Below are 19,987 nucleotides of genomic sequence, written 5' to 3'. Positions count from 1 at the left end.
GGTGAACGGTGTAGGAATTACAACAGTTTGCATATGTGCCTCCCACTTGTTATGGGACCAAAAGTAATGGGACAACTGGCTTCTCAGCTGTTCCATGGCCAGGTGTGTGTTATTCCCTCATTATCCCAATTACAATGAGCAGATAAAAGGTCCAGAGTTCATTTCAAGTCTGCTATTTCCATTTGGAATCTGTTGCTGTCAACTCTCAAGATGATATCCAAAGAGCTGTCACTATCAGTGAAGCAAGCCATCATTAGGCTGAAAAAAAACACAACAGACCCATCAGAGAGATAGCAAAAACAATAGACGTGGCCAAAACAACTGTTTGGAACATTCTTAAAAAGAAGGAACGCATCGGTGAGCTCAGCAACACCAAAAGACCCGGAAGACCATGGAAAACAACTGTGGTGGATGACAGAAGAATTCTTTCTCTGGTGAAGAAAACACCCTTCACAACAGTTGGCCAGATCAAGAACACTCTCCAGGAGGTAGGTGTATGTGTGTCAAAGTCAACAATCAAGAGAAGACTTCACCAGAGTGAATACAGAGGGTTCACCACAAGATGTAAACCATTGGTGAGCCTCAAAAACAGGAAGGCCAGATTAGAGTTTGCCAAACGACATCTAAAAAAGCCTTCACAGTTCTGGAACAACATCCTATGGACAGATGAGACCAAGATCAACTTGTACCAGAGTGATGCGAAGAGAAGAGTATGGAGAAGGAAAGGAACTGCTCATGATCCTAAGCATACCACCTCATCAGTGAAGCATGGTGGTGGTAATGTCATGGTGTGGGCGTGTATGGCTGCCAACGGAACTGGTTCTCTTGTATTTATTGATGATGTGACTGCTGACAAAAGCAGCAGGATAAATTCTGAAGTGTTTCGGGCAATATTATCTGCTCATATTCAGCCAAATGCTTTAGAACTCATTGGACGGCGCTTCACAGTGCAGATGGACAATGACCCAAAGCATACTGCAAAAGCAACCAAAGTGTTTTTTAAGGGAAAGTAGTGGAATGCTATGCAATGGCCAAGTCAATCACCGGACCTGAATCCGATTGAGCATGCATTTCACTTGCTGAAGACAAAACTGAAGGGAAAATGCCCCAAGAACAAGCAGGAACTGAAGACAGTTGCAGTAGAGGCCTGGCAGAGTATCACTAGGGATGAAACCCAGCGTCTGGTGATGTCTATGCGTTCCAGACTTCAGGCTGTAATTGACTGCAAAGGATTTGCAACCAAGTATTAAAAAGTGAAAGTTTGATTTATGATTATTATTATTATTATGTCCCATTACTTTTGGTCCCTTAACAAGTGGGAGGCACATATGCAAACTGTTGTTATTCCTACACCGTTCACCTGATTTGTATGTAAATACCCTCAAATTAAAGCTTACAGTCTGCAGTTAAAGCACATCTTCTTCGTTTAATTTCAAATCCATTGTGGTGGTGTATAGAGCCAAAAATTTTTGAATTGTGTCGATGTCCCAATATTTATGGACCTGACTGTATGTACATTCAAGGTAATTACTAATCACTAATATACTTTTATTATTGGAGTTGACAAAGACCAATAAGGAGACGCCGTCTGTGTCAAGACCCACCCCTCATGCCCTGCACTATGCATAATACAGAGTAATATAGCATTCCATTAATTCCTTAAAGAGGTTGTATCACAAATCATATTCTACATTTTTAAAACCAGCACCTGGATCTAAATACTTTTGTAATTGCATGTAATTAAAAATTTTGTATAGCCAGTGAGCTATTCAATAAAATATATATGTATAGCGCCACCTGCTGTTTGTTCTTTTACTTATTTTTTGTCCCTCTCACTGATCTGGTCGAACGTGCTCAGTTGAAATCTTCAGCTGTTACCAGCCGTAGCTGTGGCAGTTACAGGGAGAGAGCTGCAGTAAAAAGGACACGCTCCCCGAGCTGCCAGGCTGAACATAATCTAGCAGAGCAATTGGAGCAATGAATGGGGAGATCTCTAGACCCATGTGAGGCACAGGGCTGGTTCTAGCTTTGTTAGAAAAGTATTTCCATATACTATATGATGTCTGATTTTTCTTTTTTACATCAATCATGGCATAACCCATTTAAAGGGAACCTGTCACTACCAGGAAGGTCGCTGGTAAACCAGGCACAATGCCTTGTAGGGCTAGCTCAATTGAATATAATGTTACCCTTCACTTAGCAATCTGTTCCTTCATTCTGGAGAAAAAGTGCTTTTAATCCATATGCAAATGAGCACTTAAGTGCACCAAGGGCAGGCCTAGGCTGTTCTATGCACCCTTGCTCCTCCTACTTCCTCTACCAGCCCCTCCCTCTCCTTCTTGATTGATAAGACCAGGTTCCTGCATAGATCTCATCTGGCCCTGCTAATGAATAAGGACAGGAAGGGGAAAGCAGAGGAAGCAGGAGGAGCAAAGGTGCACAGAGCAGCATAGGTCCGCCCCTGGTGCACTTGACTGCTCATCTGCATATGGATTAAAAGTACTTTTTTCCCAAAATGAATCAATGGGTGACTAAGTAAAAGGTATCATTACATGTAGCTCAGCTAGCCCTACAAGGCCTTGTCTGGTGACAAATAACCTTCAAAACTCTATGCTGATGTCTACAAACACAAGCTATACTTAAGCAACCTCATAATGCCACAAATAAAGTTTCATGTGTTAGCTACTGGGAGTAGCCCATCATCCAAAAAGCAAGCAGTTATCTTACAATATCTTACAACAGTGATTATTATCGGTGTGAAACAGTAGACCATTGTCTGCATCGTCATCATCATCATCATTAGTATCTGTCATTTCAGCATCATCAGTTAAATATACAGTCTGGTTTCATCTCGGCTTCATCCCCAATTTTTGTGCTGTGCAATAATGTTCCAAAATTCCAGTTGCACTCAACCCTGTGAATTAAGTTCGATCAGGCGGCCTGCAAAAACTGCCGTTGTTCCGATGACACAGACAATCATGAACAATGCAAGCAGAATGTGATCCAGCACCATCGCAACAAACTTCCATTCTTCTGAAGCCTGCGGAAATCAAGTGAGAAACAGGGTGAACTTCAGAAATATTACAATCTCAACAGAGGAATTGTAGGCAGAAAAAAAATGTCTGGACTTACACACACGCAACGTAGGCAGAAATGGTCTGGTGGCACAGAGTCCCTACAGGTCTCACTTTATTCATCAAAAGAAGCAAAGCCTCCACGGGACAATACCACATGTCACATTGAGGGACACTTACTAAAGCGTTGTTATGCTACTATTGTGACGTACAAAAGTCACAAATTATGGAGCACCGGATATTTGCACAATAATTTACGACTTTTTGAGCTTCTCGCCACTTTAGTAAAGAGGGGGGGTTAGTGGGAGGGAAGGGGCTTTGTGGGGCCTACCGAATTTACTATAACTTTCACCAGAAACTGGTATAAGTTACAGCTGAAGTCTATGCCAGCCCCTAGCTGGCTTAGACTAAAGTTTCTGGTGCATGGCAGGGCGGAGATGTGCTTAATTTATTAAAGGGGTTGAACCCAGACATACCCAGGCATATTTTCATATTTTCACCCAGGCAGCCCCACTAATATCAGCATCAGCGCATTTCATGCTGGATCGCGCAGGGAAAGGGCTTGTTAGTTTATGTAATGTCACCGGATCTCCTGAAAATACCTTTGCCCTGCGCGATTCAACGCTGGGCAAAGGAGAGCATGCTCCGATGCTTATATTAGTGGGGCTGCCTGGGTAAAAATATATGGGTATGTCCTGGTTCAGCTCTGAACCCGGACAACCCCTTTAGCATGCATCTGCCTCTTAATAAATTAGGCCGATCTCATGGCAGGGTAGGGGGATCAAGAATGACATATGGGAACACCAGTCTTAATAAATGTCCTTTATTTTTTTAAGGGGAAAAAAAAAGATCGGTGTGCCACCTAAAACTAATAAAAGCTATCTTACCTTGTTAGACTCCTGGTCTGACTTCATGGTCTCTGCGATATATTTAATCCCTTCTATTGCGCTCTTCACGTCAGGGTTCTTTAGGATCGGAGACTGGTAAACCACTGCAGCAGGGCCCAGTTTCCCAGAAATTTCAGAAATGTCAATGTCTTCTGCAAAGATCTTCTGCCCTTGTATATCTTGTGAAGGACGTTTCATTGTAGAGAAAAACATAATGTTCGGGACTGTGTCAATGAAGATCTGAATACAAAGAAGTGTTATTTTTAGAGATAAGCGAAGTATTGGAAAATTCGATTTGGCTGCTTTGCTGAATTTTACAAAAAAATTGCTTTGTGACAAAAGAGTTCATCACGAAGAGCATTTCTTGTACGTAGTGGGTGCAATGACAGGGAGCGGCGATTGGGTCGACGCCGTCATTGTATCCCTCAGATGCCGCATTCATAGCTGATCGCAGCATCTAACATTAATATTACAGTGTAAAATTTAAAAAATTTATAAAATCATACTTACCCTCATCCATTTGATCACAAAGAGCTGGTCGCCATCTTGATGGAAGATCCAGCGTGAAATCTCTCACGGGCAGCAATGACGTCATCATGTCAGCTGGCGTGGTTACGTCATACATCAACACGCACGGGATTTTGTGTAGGATTTTCAATCAAGATGGCGATGGCCGGCTCTTCACGCTCAAACAGATGAGGCAAGTATGATTTCTTTTTTTTTACCGCCAATCAGGGAAAATTGATTCGTTACCACAAGGAAATTCGGCTTCGTGGCAAATCGAGTTTTCCATGAAATTCGGATTGAATTCCACTTAGGCTCCATTCACACGTCCGCAAAATGGGTCCGCATCCGTTCTGCAATTTTGCGGAACGGGTGCGGACCCATTCATTCTCTATGGGGACGGAATGGATGCGGACAGCACACGGTGTGCTGTCCGCATCCGCATTTGCGGTGCGCGGCCCCGATCTTTGGGTCCGCTGCTCTGCAAAAAGATAGAGCATGTCCTATTCTTGTCTGCAGCTTGTGGACAAGAATAGGCATTTCTATAGGGGTGCCGGGCGGGTGTGTTGCGGACCCACAATTTGCGGGTCCTCAACACAGCATGGGCGTGTGAATGCAGCCTTAGTCAGGTTCGATTCGCTGAACACCAGTAATTATAAAAGACATTATACAGTGAATGGAATGACAACATTTTCAGAGTAAAGTTCCTTTTTTTTTTATATATAGCATTATTATGATTTTTTGGTCTCTACTAAGGGATTGTCTTATTTAGATAACCCCTTTAATAAAACTTGACAACCCCTTTAATTGGAAGTAAAGTCAATATAACTCACCTTCCTCACCCAAAGTGGCATTGTGTGAGTACTCGGGGAGCGATGATGAGTGTTAATTACGATTACAGTAATAATAATTGATGCTATGACGAGCACCATAGTAAATAACATGTATTTTCCTATTAGCGGCACTGCACTAGAAGTTGACGGGATCAGTTCAACAATGACCAGAAGAAACACAGTCAGGGACACAAGAACAGAGATGCTTAGAGTCATTTTCTCCCCTGTAAAACACACAAAAGAGAAATCAAGATATAAATGTTATGAAGATCTACTGTCTAGCTGTCCAATAGCACATGAGCACCCCTCATCATTATTGAGTCCAGTGGTTTCAGTCACCTTCAAGCAGGTGTATACAGTCAAGCACAGATCCATGTCAATCCATAGACAAACAATGGAAGTGACAGTGGTACAACAGCTACATCAGCAGCTTAATGAAATTAATTTCCATGAGGAGCAGCAATACACAAGTCTAAAATTAACATGCACAGTGCCAAGTGTAGGTTAGAAAGGTGTAAAGCACGTTGTCACTGGACTCTGGGAAAGTGGAAACATTCTGTGGTTTGGCGGTCTGATGGATGAATCTAGGTTTGGTGGATGCCAGGAGAAGAGTGCCTATTGTCATGCATATTGACTACTGTAAAATTTGGTGAAGGAGGGATAATGGTTTTGGGTTGTTTTTCCAGGTTTGGGCAAGATCCTATATTTCTAGTAAAGGGTAATGTTAATTGTTCAGCATACCAAGACATTTTAGACAGTTCTATGGCTCCAGCTTTTTAGCAATAGTTGGTCCATAAAGGCATGGTTGGGCAAGTTTGGTGTGGAGGAACTCGAGTGGCAACACAAAGCCCCAACCTAAGCCCCTTCAAAGAGTTTTGTGCTGAATTGAGACACCAATTGAAAGTCAGATCTTCTTATCCAGTGTCTGACGTCACAAGTTTTTTAGGCTGAATTCTAACAGACACATTCTGAAATCTTGTATGCCTTCTCAGAAGAGTGTAGGCTGTTGTAAACTTTCAACTTTATACACACACATACAGTACAACTTTGGAATAGGAGTCCAAAAAGCTCACAAAGATCTGATGGTCAGATATTCCCATATGTCAGACTATATAATGTATATACAAATCAAAAAGAAAATTGCGTTTCTCATGGAGCCCCTTCCTTGGAGATGATGTTATGTACTGAACATCGCCACGTCCACTCCAGAGAAATGTTGGAAAGAGCATTCTGCCCGGAGCGGCACTTCAGTAGCTCTTATCACAGTCGCTCAACACATATTGGTCTCTGGGGCTGTTTTTGTTTTTTAATACCCTGTATACTAACCAACTTGTGGATGCAAATTTTGGGAAGATGTGTAGTAGTCCACCAAGTCCTGTGATTTGTGTATGAAATTACATTTATCGCACCAACATACTCCATACCTGAATCAGTGGGCAGATAGAAAACTAAACCAGTTAAAAAGGAGAAAAGCAGACAGGGAATGATGACATTCACAATGAAGTAAAGAGGAAGACGTTGTAGGACGAAGTGGTAGGTGACATCCAAGTATGGTACATCAGGACAGCATGTGTATGTGACCCAGTGTTTCCAGCAGCGGTAATCCTTCATCATCCACTCTCCGCTCTCCATGAAGTTACTGAGATCTGGACGATCACTTTCCTTAAAAGTATAACGAGAGCAATCATTTAGTCAATGTATTGTATATTTTGATTATGTGTAACCAAGCCATTGTAGTCTGGGATCAAGAACATTATGGGGAGGCCATTTAGCCTTTGTCTGTATAGTAGACACAATGCTTGCAGTACTTACAGTCCTCTTACATGGTCCAACTCCGGGCCAAGAACAAGTGCTGCTCGATGATTTACCAGTCAATCGACACTCATTTAAAGGGCCTTTCACATGACCTGATGCAAAGTGAAAGGGCTATGATCCATCGTTATAGCGATCATTCATTCCCCCATTCACTTTGCGTATTGTCGGCACCACATTCCCTACACAGGATGATGGGCTACTGATTAATGATGATTTTAGTTCCCAGTAGAAAAATGCGATCAACCGATAAAACGATTATTTTGCCTGTTTGTCAGGTATTTGGCAGCACCTTAACAAGAGTTAATTATCAAGAATACACATACAAATGTTTGTTCTTGATAACTGACCCAATGTAGAAGGGACTGTAAACATGTAAGAAGGCCTCGGATAGACAAGATGATACTAACCTTATGCTGGTCATACACAACACACTGATTTTGGCAGGATTGGCTGACCATGTGATGTGAATGGGGACTTATCAGCAGAAATAAGGATTGGTCAGTTCTTCCCCCTAAGACCACATACAAGTTAAGCTGAGCTGATCAGACATGTGTTTGGAGGGACTGTAGCTGCCAGCCTAATTAGTATTCGGCTGACAGCGATCTTACAGGTATTGCCGGCCTTATATACCTGAAGTGGTTATGACTACAAAAAAACAATTTAAAGCTCTCATGAAGGGTAAAAAACTCAGAGGAAGACCATGCATCTTCTGTAGAGCTCTTGGACAGAGAGGGCCAGTCCTAATTGGTCTCATCCCATCTGAAGCTGGGTGGTAAAAGCAAACGAACATGTGGGGAATTGAACCAAAGGGCATGGACTCGGAAACAAACAACAGGTGCTTTTGTCTGGGGTGTCAAAAAACTGCACTATAATGGTATAATCAAACAGGTATAAATGACGGGGGATTCGGAGTGATATTACTACGCTGGTTACATCTGGCAAAATCCATGAAAGGCCTTTGAGTGAATGGATTAACCAATATTTTTATTTTGTGGCGAGGGCCAATGCTAGAACAGGGTCCTACATGTAAGAATTTGCAATATATACAGTAGTTACATAATGGTTATGCCTTGTGCACATCTGCATTGTTGCTTCCACTGACAGTGCTGGGACGGGTCTGCTGTACAATGGACACCAGTGGGGTTGGGCCGATCTCTTTGACTGATCATGAGTTCAGGTTCATGAGATGTCGGTTGTGTTGAGGGAGGAATAACACTGCATGCACAGCTATTTTTTTTTGTCAATAATGATGGAGACTTCCCCCTAATGCCCCCTAATCCAACAAATGATATCTGGTGTCACTAAACCTGCTGCGATAGATGCAGATGGAAAATAATTGCGCATAAAGACGACTGCATCATTAGGCTTCATTTATTATCACTAAAACCAATAATTCAGCATTGAAGATATTGTCTCTATACAATGAGGGTGGTCAACCCATGTCATATGGATAATTTAATATAACAAGCTCAAAAGATCATAAAAGCTGCAAAAAGAAATGATATAAACCATTTAGCAATTGACCAACTCACGCAAAGTCTTACCGGGTTTATAACTACTAACAAGCCATCATAGGTCCAAGTTCCAAGTTTCATGCTGCAGTTCTGCTGGTCGAATGGAAAGTACGTGACTATAATTTCACAGTAACTTTTAAAAATGCCCGGAGGTGTCCATATGATTTTTCCTGTGTAATCGAGTAAGATCTTCGTATCCTTTACAATTGTAAAGTCCCCATCTGCACTAAAAATGAAATAAATAAAATGTCCATTCAACTCGGTTACTCCAAAAATGTCTGCTGGTTTTCTTTAGCTGAATACGTCACTGCTTACAAAAAATAACATTGTAGCAATCTACAGTAATAAAATAAAAGTGCTTGGCTATTTTCTGGAGATGGGAGAGGGCCCCAGAGGTGACACCTGTGCCTATCTGACATTGATGGCATATCCTTGTGATATACCATGTATGTCTGAGATGTTAATACCCTTTTAAGGGCCCCTACACATACAAATTGCTCTGTTGTTTTTTGACCATTAAAGGGCATCTGTCAGCAGATTTGTACCTATGACACGGGCTGACCTGTTACATGTGCACTTGGCAGCTGAAGGCATCTGTGTTGGTCCCAAGGTCATATGTGCCCGCATGGCTGAGAAAAATTATGTTTTAATATAGGAAAATGAGCTTATAAGAGCAATGGGAGCGTTGCCTTTACACCTAGAGGATCTGCTCTCTGCAACTGTCGCGTCCTCTGCACTTACCCAGGACCAGGCAGTTTAAACATCATCACACCTGGCCCTCTGCAAGTTGCAGAGAGAGCAGAGCCTCTGGGTGAAACAGCTACACCCTCATTGCTCCTAGAGGTTCATTTGCATATATTAAAGTGTAACTGTCAATCTTTTTTTAACTTTTGTAATGTATCGAGGCAGTGATACTGACCATTTTTGTAATATACTTTCATTACTGAAATTGTACATTTCCACTAAAAAAATATCTCAAAAGTGGCCCATTTTGAGCCTTAGCAACGCTCCTTTGTCTTCTGTTTACATAACATTGTAGACCTGCTCAACACTGTCTGTGTTATGTAAACAGAAGACAGAGAAGTGTTGCTAAGGCTCAAAATGGGCCACTTTAGAGCAATTTTTCTAATAGAAATGTACGATTTCAGTAATGAAAGTATATTACAAAAATGGTCAGTATCACTGCCCCGATACATTACAAAAATAAAAAAAACTAATGACAGTTACACTTTAACCACCTCCGGACCGCTGTACGCACAGACGCGTCCTGGAGGTGGTTGTTTCATTCCGAGTGGACGCGCCGGCGCGTACTCTCGCGAGACGCGAGATTTCGGTCACAGCCGGCCCGCGCATGCGCATCGCGGGCCGGCAAAAGTTCGAGGAGAATTGCATCAGCAACCTGCCAGCCAATGATCGTCGCTGGCAGGTTGCTGATTTTTAAAAAATCGAATCAAAAGCCAGATAACAGATCATATTAGTAAATATGATCTGTTATATGGCTTGTCTGCTCCTGTGCTGGTCCTTTTCGTCGGTTGGATCCAGCAGAGGAGCAGACTGAACTGTGAGTACACCAACACTACACCTTAGCCCCAGATCACCCCCCTGCACCCCAATTAACCCTTTGATCACCCCTTTGATCGCCCCTGTCAATCACTAGTGAAAGACAAAAAGTGATCAGTGTAAACTGTCACTTTTCTTTTCCACTAGTATTGGCTGTTAGGTTTTAGGGATAGTTTAGGCCCCTTGGTTAGGTAGTTAGCGTCAGTTAGCGCCCAGCCCACCGCACTGCAGTCACTTTTATTCGCTGATTAGCGTATCGCTAATCAGCATTTGTACTTTTATAGTATCTGTAAGTGATCAAAACTGATCACAGTCAGATCTATAATAGTATTAGTGTCACCTTAGCTCGCCCTCCACCCAAAACGCAGTGTTCACCCACGCCCGCCCCACCACAGGGACAAAAAATTATTATTTTTTGATCACTGCACATTCTCTTTACACGCACTGCGGCGATAAAAAAATCAGTTTTGATATTTTTTATCAACCGCAGCGGCCTCCGGTACTTCGCTAGCCTCCCCTTTGTAAGACAGGCTTGCTTTTTTTCTTGGGTAGTCTCAGGGAATACCCCTAAATTTAGTAGTCCAAAATGTCAAACAGGGGGTATTCTTCTGAAGAGGCCTACAGGATTCTGACCCAGTCGGATGAGGAATGGGAACCCTCATCTGACGAATCTAGCGGGTCAGAATATGAACCTGTGGAAAGCAGTGGCTCTCTGACCCAAAGTTCGGACGAGGAGGTTGAGGTCCCTGGCAGCACCAGGCGTACCCGGCCCCGTGTCGCTAGACCACAGGTTACGCAGGATCCCCTTCAAGAGCAGCAGAGTGGGGCTGTCGCTGCCGGATCACGTGGTGAGGCATACACCAGCAGCGCAGCCCTCCCTGGACCTAGTACCAGCACTGCCGTACAACCTGGTGAAGTAGCGAGCACCAGAAGGGCAGTTGAAGCTGGTACGGTGGCACGTGCAGTAGTTACCCCGTCGCAGCCACCGCGCAGACAGGCCCGTAGAGCCCCTAGAATCCCTGAGGTGCTGGCAAACCCTGATTGGCAGTCACCAACTTCAGCCGCACCTGTAGTTCCCCCTTTCACCGCCCAGTCTGGAGTTCGGGTTGAGACGGCTCAAATTGGTTCGGCCCTGGGATTTTTTGAGCTGTTCTTGACTGCGGAGCTCTTGGACTTAGTCGTGGCAGAGACAAACCGGTAAGCCACACAATTTATAACCGCAAACCCGGGAAGCTATTATGCCCAGCCTTTCCGGTGGAAACCAGTCCAAGTTTCCGAAATTAAAATTTTTCTGGGCCTTCTCCTCAACATGGGTCTGACAAAAAAGCATGAATTGCGGTCATATTGGTCCACGAACCCAATTCATCACATGCCCATGTTCTCTGCTGCTATGTCCAGGACACGATTTGAGACCATCCTGCGTTTTCTGCATTTTAGCGACAACACCACCTCTCGTCCCAGAGGCCACCCAGCTTTTGACCGGCTCCACAAAATTCGGCCCCTCAAAGAGCATTTCAACCTGAAATTTTCAGATTTGTATACCCCTGAGCAAAACATCTGCGTAGACGAGTCCCTAATACATTTTACCGGGCGCCTTGGCTTCAAACAATACATCCCAAGCAAGCGTGCCCGGTATGGGGTCAAATTGTATAAGCTCTGTGAAAGGGCCACAGGCTATACCCACAAATTTCGGATCTATGAGGGAAAAGATCAGACCCTGGAGCCGGTCGGTTGCCCTGACTACCTGGGGAGCAGTGGGAAGACAGTCTGGGACAGGGGCGTAGCTAGAAATGCATGGGCCCCATAGCAAAAAAAAATTATGGGCCCCCCCCCCCCCCATAACAGTGTCCCTGACAGTGACTGACCCCCAACAGGGGGTGGAGGCCGACAACTATTGTAAGACGGACCCTGCGTTCCTTATGTAAGTGAGCTTAAAGGGAACCTGTCACCAAAAAATCACTTAATAAGCTGTTAATAGTACCTTTTAGTGCTGCATAGTAGTTTCCTAATGCACTTTTTCTTCATTTAGCCTCCTTGAGAAATCGATGTTTTATTCAGCCGCTGCCCCGTGCTTCAAGTCAGGTTTGAAGTCAAGGGGGCAGCGGCCTAGGCGTCTCCAATCCTGCTCTCCCCGCCTCCCGCCGCCTTTATTGACACGCCGGATCTCAGTGCCGGGACCACGCTCCCAGCCCGCATGCGCAGTAAAGGGCTGCTGTAGCCTGTAGCGCAATCCCGGCTCCGGCTCGTACACTCAGCCGGCTTCAGTTTCGCTACTGCGCATGCGCCCGCCAGCCTTACATACTAGCGCAGTTACAGAAGATGCTGGGCACATGCGCAGTAGCGAAACTGAAGCCGGCTGAGTGTACGAGCCGGAGCCGGGATTGCGCTACAGGCTACAGCAGCCCTTTACTGCGCATGCAGGCTGGGAGCGCGGTCCCGGCACTGAGATCCGGCGTGTCAATAAAGGCGGCGGGGAGAGCAGGATTGGAGACGCCTAGGCCGCTGCCCCCTTGACTTCAAACCTGACTTGAAGCAGGGGGCAGCGGCTGAATAAAACATTGATTTCTCAAGGAGGCTAAATGAAGAAAAAGTGCATTAGGAAACTACTATGCAGCACTATAAAGGTACTACATACTAGTACATACTTTGCACAAGTTTATTAGTTACAACTTAAAGGGAACCTGTCACCAAAAAAATCGCTTATTAAGCTGTTAATAGTATTTTTTGGTGACAGGTTCCCTTTAAGTTGTAACTAATAAACTTGTGCAAAGTATGTACTAGTATGTATACTACTATCTAATAATCCTTATCTATCACTTGACACTTCACTAACTTACTGGGGACAGTCAGGACTCCTCTCCACGCCAGACTTTTTCTTTTTACTGTGGCAGACTGCTGGCAGTGCACAAAAGATCAGAATCCATTCACTTCTGTATTGATGACTGATCCTGAAGATCAATTAGGCACACTGGGCGCGGGGGGGGGGCGGGCAGGCAGGCTCCCGCTCTTCACATTCAAAATAGGCAGCCGGCGGCAGCGTAACGTGACGTCACTTCACTCCGTCACTCCGCACGTGCATGGCTGGCAGTGCAGGAGGCGGAGCACAGGGGTGTGATTAGGCTGTGCCCAGGCACACCTCGTGCGCACGCCTATGGGTACGCCCCTGTTCCGGCCCCCTCCACCACCTACCTCATCTTCTGCCCCGGGCCCGCCTGCTCCAGTCCTGAGTCCTGACTTGACGCGGCTTCCCCCCAGCCAGGCCTGAGCCGCGGACCGCCCACGCCCCACCCACTACACTGGGCGGGCGGTCGGGCCTGGCTGTCAGTGCCTGTGTGTGTGTTAATAAAAAAAAAAAAAAAAAAAAAAAAAAAAAAAGAATGCGATCCGGACGGGCCCCCAGTGGCGTAGGGCCCCATAGCCACTGCTATGGTTGCTATGGCGATCCCTACGCCACTGGTCTGGGACTTGGTGTCACCCTTATTCGGCAAGGGGTACCATCTTTATGTGGACAATTTTTACACAAGTGTGGCCCTCTTTAGGCATTTGTTTCTAGAACGGATTTGCGCCTGTGGCACCGCGTGAACTAGTCGCGTGGGCTTCCCCCAACGGCTTGTAACCACCCGTCTTGCAAGGGGGGAGAGGGCTGCCTTGTGTAACGAAGAACTGCTCGCGGTGAAATGGAGAGACAAGCGTGACGTTTACATGCTCTCCTCCATTCACGCAGACACGACCATCCAAATTGAAAGGGCAACCCGTGTCATTGAAAAGCCCCTCTCAGTCCACGACTATAATGCGCTCATGGGAGGGGTGGACTTCAATGACCAGATGTTGGCTCCCTATTTAGTTTCCCGCAGAACCAGACGCTGGTATAAGAAGGTGTCTGTATATTTAATTCAATTGGCGCTGTATAATAGTTTTGTTCTCTACAGTAAGGCTGGGAGAACAGGATCCTTCCTCAAATTCCAGGAAGAGATCATCGAGAACCTCCTTTACCCAGGAGGTTCCGTGGCCCCATCCACCAGTGTAGTTAGCCGTCTACACGAGCGACATTTCCCCAGTGTCGTTGCTGGTACCTCAACCCAACCGCCACCCCGAAAAAAATGTCGTGTCTGTAGCAGGAGTGGAATAACGCGTGACACCCGCTATTTCTGTCCTGACTGCCCTGACCACCCTGCCCTATGCTTAGGAGAGTGTTTCCGGAAGTACCACACACAGGTACACCTAGCATAGGGATTGCATCTCACAGGACAGGCACACAGGGCTATTAGGGCCCTTTTACTCACAGCTGCTGCAAATCTCTCCTTTCACCTGGGATAAAGTGCATAACGCACTTCGCCACATCTTTGGGCGATTTGCGCTTTGCACATTGTCCCATGGGGAAGGAGAGGTTTGTTCTATAAAGGTAAAAAAAACTAAACAAAAAAAAATTACCGGTAAGTAAAAAAATTAAAAAAAAGTTAATATGTTCTGTTCTAAAGTTAATAAAGTTATTGCTTTGCGGCCTGGTTTTTTCTTTTTTGTTTTGTTTTTTTTACCTTCCAGGTGGACCAACCGATCGACTAGCTGCAGCACTGATGTGCATTCGGACAGAAGCATTGCGCTGCTGTCAGATTACACGCAAGTCGGTGTATGCGGCGCTGCAAGACGAGATTTCTCCTCTGCAGTAAAAGATACGTTTGCCGAGGCATATGAGCTGAGGAGGTGGCGGTGTTCATATACTTTGGCAAACACTTTGTATATATAAAAAAAAAAAATCCCGGCAATGATTTATTCATCCACATCGATTGATGTGAATGGAGAAATCGGGTTTGCCAGGGCATACGAGCTAAGTGGGTATGGATGTTGGGCGGAGCTCCTATGTCCTGGCAGACGCCTTTCCCCTCCTTTTTCTTTTTTTGGCAGAGATTTTTTCATCCACATTGATCGATGCGAATGAAGAAATCTGTGCCGTTCATTTTTTTCTTTCAGCCCAGAGGCTGAACGGGAAAAAAAAATCTCATTACCTGTATGCTCAATATAAGGAGAATAGCAGAAACTCCTAATGCTGGGCATACATGTAATGATTGCGGAGACCCTCAAATGCCAGGGCAGTACAAACACCCCACAAATAACACCATTTTGGAAAGAAGACACCCCTAGGTATTCGCTGAGGGGCATATTGAGTCCATGAAAGATTGAAATTTTTGTCCCAAGTTAGCGGAAAGGGAGACTTTGTGAGAACAAAATCAAAAAAATCTATTTCCGCTAACTTGTGCCCAAATTTTTTTTTTTCTATGAACTCGCCATGCCCCTCATTGAATACCTTGGGGTGTCTTCTTTCCAAAATGGGGTCACATGTGGGGTATTTATACTGCCCTGGCATTTTAGGGGCCCCAAAGCGTGAGAAGAAGTCTGGTATCCAAATGTCTAAAAATGCCCTCCTAAAAGGAATTTGGGCACCTTTGCCCACCTAAGCTGCAAAAAAGTGTCACACATGTGGTATCTCCGTATTCAGTAGAAGTTGGGGAATGTGTTTTGGGGTGTCATTTTACATATACCCATGCTGGGTGAGATAAATATCTTGGTCAAATGCCAACTTTGTATAAAAAAAATGGGAAAAGTTGTCTTTTGCCAAGATATTTCTCTCACCCAGCATGGGTATATGTAAAATGACACCACAAAACACATTCCCCAACTTTTCCTGAATACGGCGATACCACATGTGTGACACTTTTTTGCAGCCTAGGTGGGCAAAGGGGCCCACATTCCAAAGAGCACCTTTCGGATTTCACAGGTCATTTTTTACAGAATTTGATTTCAAACTCCTTACCACACATTTGGGCCCCTAGAATGCCAGGGCAGTATAACTACCCCACAAGTGACCCCATTTTGGAAAGAAGACACCCCAAGGTATTCCGTGAGGGGCATGGCGAGTTCCTAGAATTTTTTATTTTTTGTCACAAGTTAGTGGAAAATTATGATTTTTTTTTTTTCATACAAAGTCTCATATTCCACTAACTTGTGACAAAAAATAAAAACTTCCATGAACTCACTATGCCCATCAGCGAATACCTTGGGGTCTCTTCTTTCCAAAATGGGATCACTTGTGGGGTAGTTATACTGCCCTGGCATTCTAGGGGCCCAAATGTGTGGTAAGGAGTTTGAAATCAAATTCTGTAAAAAATGACCTGTGAAATCCGAAAGGTGCTCTTTGGAATATGGGCCCCTTTGCCCACCTAGGCTGCAAAAAAGTGTCACACATCTGGTATCTCCGTACTCAGGAGAAGTTGGGGAATGTGTTTTGGGGTGTCATTTTACATATACCCATGCTGGGTGAGAGAAATATCTTGGCAAAAGACAACTTTTCCCATTTTTTTATACAAAGTTGGCATTTGACCAAGATATTTATCTCACCCAGCATGGGTATATGTAAAAAGACACCCCAAAACACATTCCTCAACTTCTCCTGAATACAGAGATACCAGATGTGTGACACTTTTTTGCAGCCTAGGTGGGCAAAGGGGCCCATATTCCAAAGAGCACCTTTCGGATTTCACAGGTCATTTTTTACAGAATTTGATTTCAAACTCCTTACCACACATTTGGGCCCCTAGAATGCCAGGGCAGTATAACTACCCCACAAGTGACCCCATTTTGGAAAGAAGAGACCCCAAGGTATTTCGTGATGGGCATAGTGAGTTCATAGAAGTTTTTATTTTTTGTCACAAGTTAGTGGAATATGAGACTTTGTAAGAAAAAAAAAAGAAAAAAAAAATCATCATTTTCCGCTAACTTGTGACAAAAAATAAAAAGTTCTATGAACTCACTATGCCCATCAGCGAATACCTTAGGGTGTGTACTTTCCGAAATGGGGTCATTTGTGGGGTGTTTGTACTGTCTGGGCATTGTAGAACCTCAGGAAACATGACAGGTGCTCAGAAAGTCAGAGCTGCTTCAAAAAGCGGAAATTCACATTTTTGTACCATAGTTTGTAAACGCTATAACTTTTACCCAAACCATTTTTTTTTTACCCAAACATTTTTTTTTTATCAAAGACATGTAGAACAATAAATTTAGAGCAAAATTTATATATGGATCTCGTTTTTTTTGCAAAATTTTACAACTGAAAGTGAAAAATGTCATTTTTTTGCAAAAAAATCGTTAAATTTCGATTAATAACAAAAAAAGTAAAAATGTCAGCAGCAATTAAATACCACCAAATGAAAGCTCTATTAGTGAGAAGAAAAGGAGGTAAAATTCATTTAGGTGGTAAGTTGCATGACCGAGCAATAAACGGTGAAAGTAGTGTAGTGCAGAAGTGTAAAAAGTGGCCTGGTCTTTCAGGGTGTTTAAGCACTGGGGGCTGAGGTGGTTAAAACATAATTTTTCTCAGCAATGTGGACACATATGAACATGGGACCAATACAGATGCCTTCAGTTGCCAAGTGCACATGTAGCAGGTCAGCCAGTGTCATAGGTACAAATCTGCTGACAGATGCCCTTTAACCCTTAGGATACCGGAGATTTTTTCATTTTTGCGTTAAAATTTTTCTTCACTATCTTTCTTAAGCCACAACTTTTTTTTTTTCCCGTTCACGTAGCTGTATGAGGGCTTATCTTTTGCGGAACAAGTTGTACTTTCTAATACCACCATTTAATATGGCATACAAGGTAGTGGGAAGCGGGGAAAAAATAAAAAATGGGGTGGAATTGGAAAAAAAAACACAGTTTCTCCACCATTTTATGGGTTTTGTTCCCACGGCGTTCCGTTTGATGCAAAACTGACCTGTGCCCTTTATTCTCTGGGTCATTACAATTACAACGATACCACATATGTATAGTTTTTTTTTTATGTCTAAATAGTGTAAAAATAAGCTCAAACTTTGAAATTTATATTTTTATTTTTACATCACCATATTCTGACCCCCATACCTTTTTTATAGTTATATCTACTGAGCTGTGTATGGGCTCATTTTTTTGTGGGATAATCTGTAGTTTTAGTAATACCATTTTGGAGTGTGTGTGACTTTTTGATCACGTTTTATTACATTTTTTTGGTAAGAAAAGCAATGAAAAAATTGCAAATTGGCCATGTTGACCCTTTTTTCTATTACGCAATTCTCCATATTGGAAAAATATTTTGATATTTTAATAGTCTGGTCGTTTTTGTTATTTATGTATGTATTATTTTATTATACAGAAAGGGGGTGATTTAAACTTTTATATATTTTACATATTTAATATTTTTTTTTTTACTTTTTTGTTATGTTTTACATACATACATTACAAAATCAAATTTTTTTTTTATTCTGCACAATCGTGGATTTTGAAAATATATTTATTACTTAGACTTGCTCATTTCTCATGTTGGCCTGTCACCTGGTGGCCAAAATAAGAATTGCAGCTTTAATGCCCTGAATATCTTTAGCGAGACTTATGGTATTAAAATCAATTACCGGCATCCTCATTGGCCGCAGAGGATGCCGGTAAGAAGGTTTTCACCCTTTAGATGCCGTGATCTCACTTGATCACGGCATCTAAAGGCTTCAATTACCGTGATCAGCATTATTGCCGGTCCCGGTAATTAGCCGCTGGTCTCTGCTGTTTGAAACGCCTGCTGTACGTGCGAGCGGGTGCCATGTTTGCCCATCGCTCCAGCACTGTACATGTAAGGAGCTGGTAGCGAAAGGGTTAAAGAAACTGTCCACTTGTTTTCTATAAAGAGTGTGTTTTTTTTTAGTGTTTTCTTGTTTTCCAAACAAATGTGTGGATGGTGTTCTTCCATCTTTTTTCCCTATAGAGAAGGTGATGAAAAAACACCAGAAAAAACCTCCATAACATCAACATGCTGCCCTTAACCTGTTATGGACACAGGGCGTACAGGTACGCCCTGATGTCCTGGTACTTAAGGACGCGGCGGGCGGTGATCGGAACAAGGTGCCTGCTCAATGATTTGATACAATACAATGCCCCCCGTGTCGGCGATCGCAGCAAACCGCAGGTCAATTCAGACCTGCGGTTTACTGCGTTTCCGGGTTATTCGGGTCTCTGGTGACCCGATAACCCGGAATAGGACGGTTATCGGTGGTATTATAATACACCACCAATCACCGTCCTGCGATCCTGAGAGGTGGCGGTCACGCCACCTCTCAGGATCGCTTCTGATTGGTCGGCTGGGCAGGTGGGCAGGCGGAGCGGCAGTTTTGAATTGCCGGAGCTCCTCTCCCCGCTCATACAGGTCCGTGGAGCGGGAGAGAGAGGAGCTCGGCTGGATTGTAATTTTTTTTGTGCCATCAGGCACCCATTGGAGTATTTTGGAGAGGTAGAGAGAGGTAGATTAGGCAGGGATAGTGAGGGAGAGTTATGGGGAAAAAAAAGTTTTTTTTATTGCAGTTTAGCACCCGGATCAGGTGTCTGGGGTCCATAGCACTCAGCTGTGTGACCCTAGACCCCCCAGGGGTGCTGCAGCTTGCCTCCCCACACACACATTTTTTTAGGGCGCAAGTGGGTTTTTTTTTTGTTGTTTTTTTTTTGTTGCATGCGCTGACTGTGGCCGGCACTCTTAGCGTATCGCCCACCCCACTGCTGATCAGCGCGTTTGAATATTATTATTATTTTTTTACACTTTTCGGGATTTTCAAATTGTTTTAGTTATTTTTTTTTTTTTTTTCTGTTAGGTGTAGGGCAAAGTACGTGAACACGCGTCCCTCACACACATGCACACTGAAAAAAGTTTTCCACGCACGTACACACACGCACACACATACATTCCCCTATGGCCCGCCGGATGTTCTCAACCGAGTAGGCATATGCCCAGCTTG

General features: G+C 43.9%; 1 protein-coding gene across 1 annotated transcript in view; it reads right to left on the bottom strand.

Annotated features, from left to right (window-relative positions):
• Positions 1 to 2,440: 2,440 nt before the first annotated feature.
• LOC121007594 (acetylcholine receptor subunit alpha-1-B) overlaps positions 2,441 to 19,987 on the bottom strand; it is a 78,359-nt gene continuing 60,812 nt past the window's right edge. Inside the window, exons 5-9 of the mRNA XM_040439631.1 lie at positions 8,658 to 8,853; positions 6,723 to 6,960; positions 5,299 to 5,522; positions 3,962 to 4,201; positions 2,441 to 3,040 (exon numbers count right to left, since the gene is read on the bottom strand). Of these exons, the coding sequence (XP_040295565.1) occupies positions 2,909 to 3,040; positions 3,962 to 4,201; positions 5,299 to 5,522; positions 6,723 to 6,960; positions 8,658 to 8,853 (1,030 nt within the window). The 3' untranslated portion in view covers positions 2,441 to 2,908. The remainder of the gene's footprint in view (positions 3,041 to 3,961; positions 4,202 to 5,298; positions 5,523 to 6,722; positions 6,961 to 8,657; positions 8,854 to 19,987) is intronic.

The sequence above is a fragment of the Bufo bufo genome, chromosome 7, assembly GCF_905171765.1.
Source record: "Bufo bufo chromosome 7, aBufBuf1.1, whole genome shotgun sequence".
In the NCBI taxonomy this organism is placed as follows: Eukaryota; Metazoa; Chordata; class Amphibia; order Anura; family Bufonidae; genus Bufo; species Bufo bufo.
The sequence above is the reverse complement of the archived record's forward strand: the minus strand, read 5'-3'. Positions and strand labels throughout refer to the sequence as shown.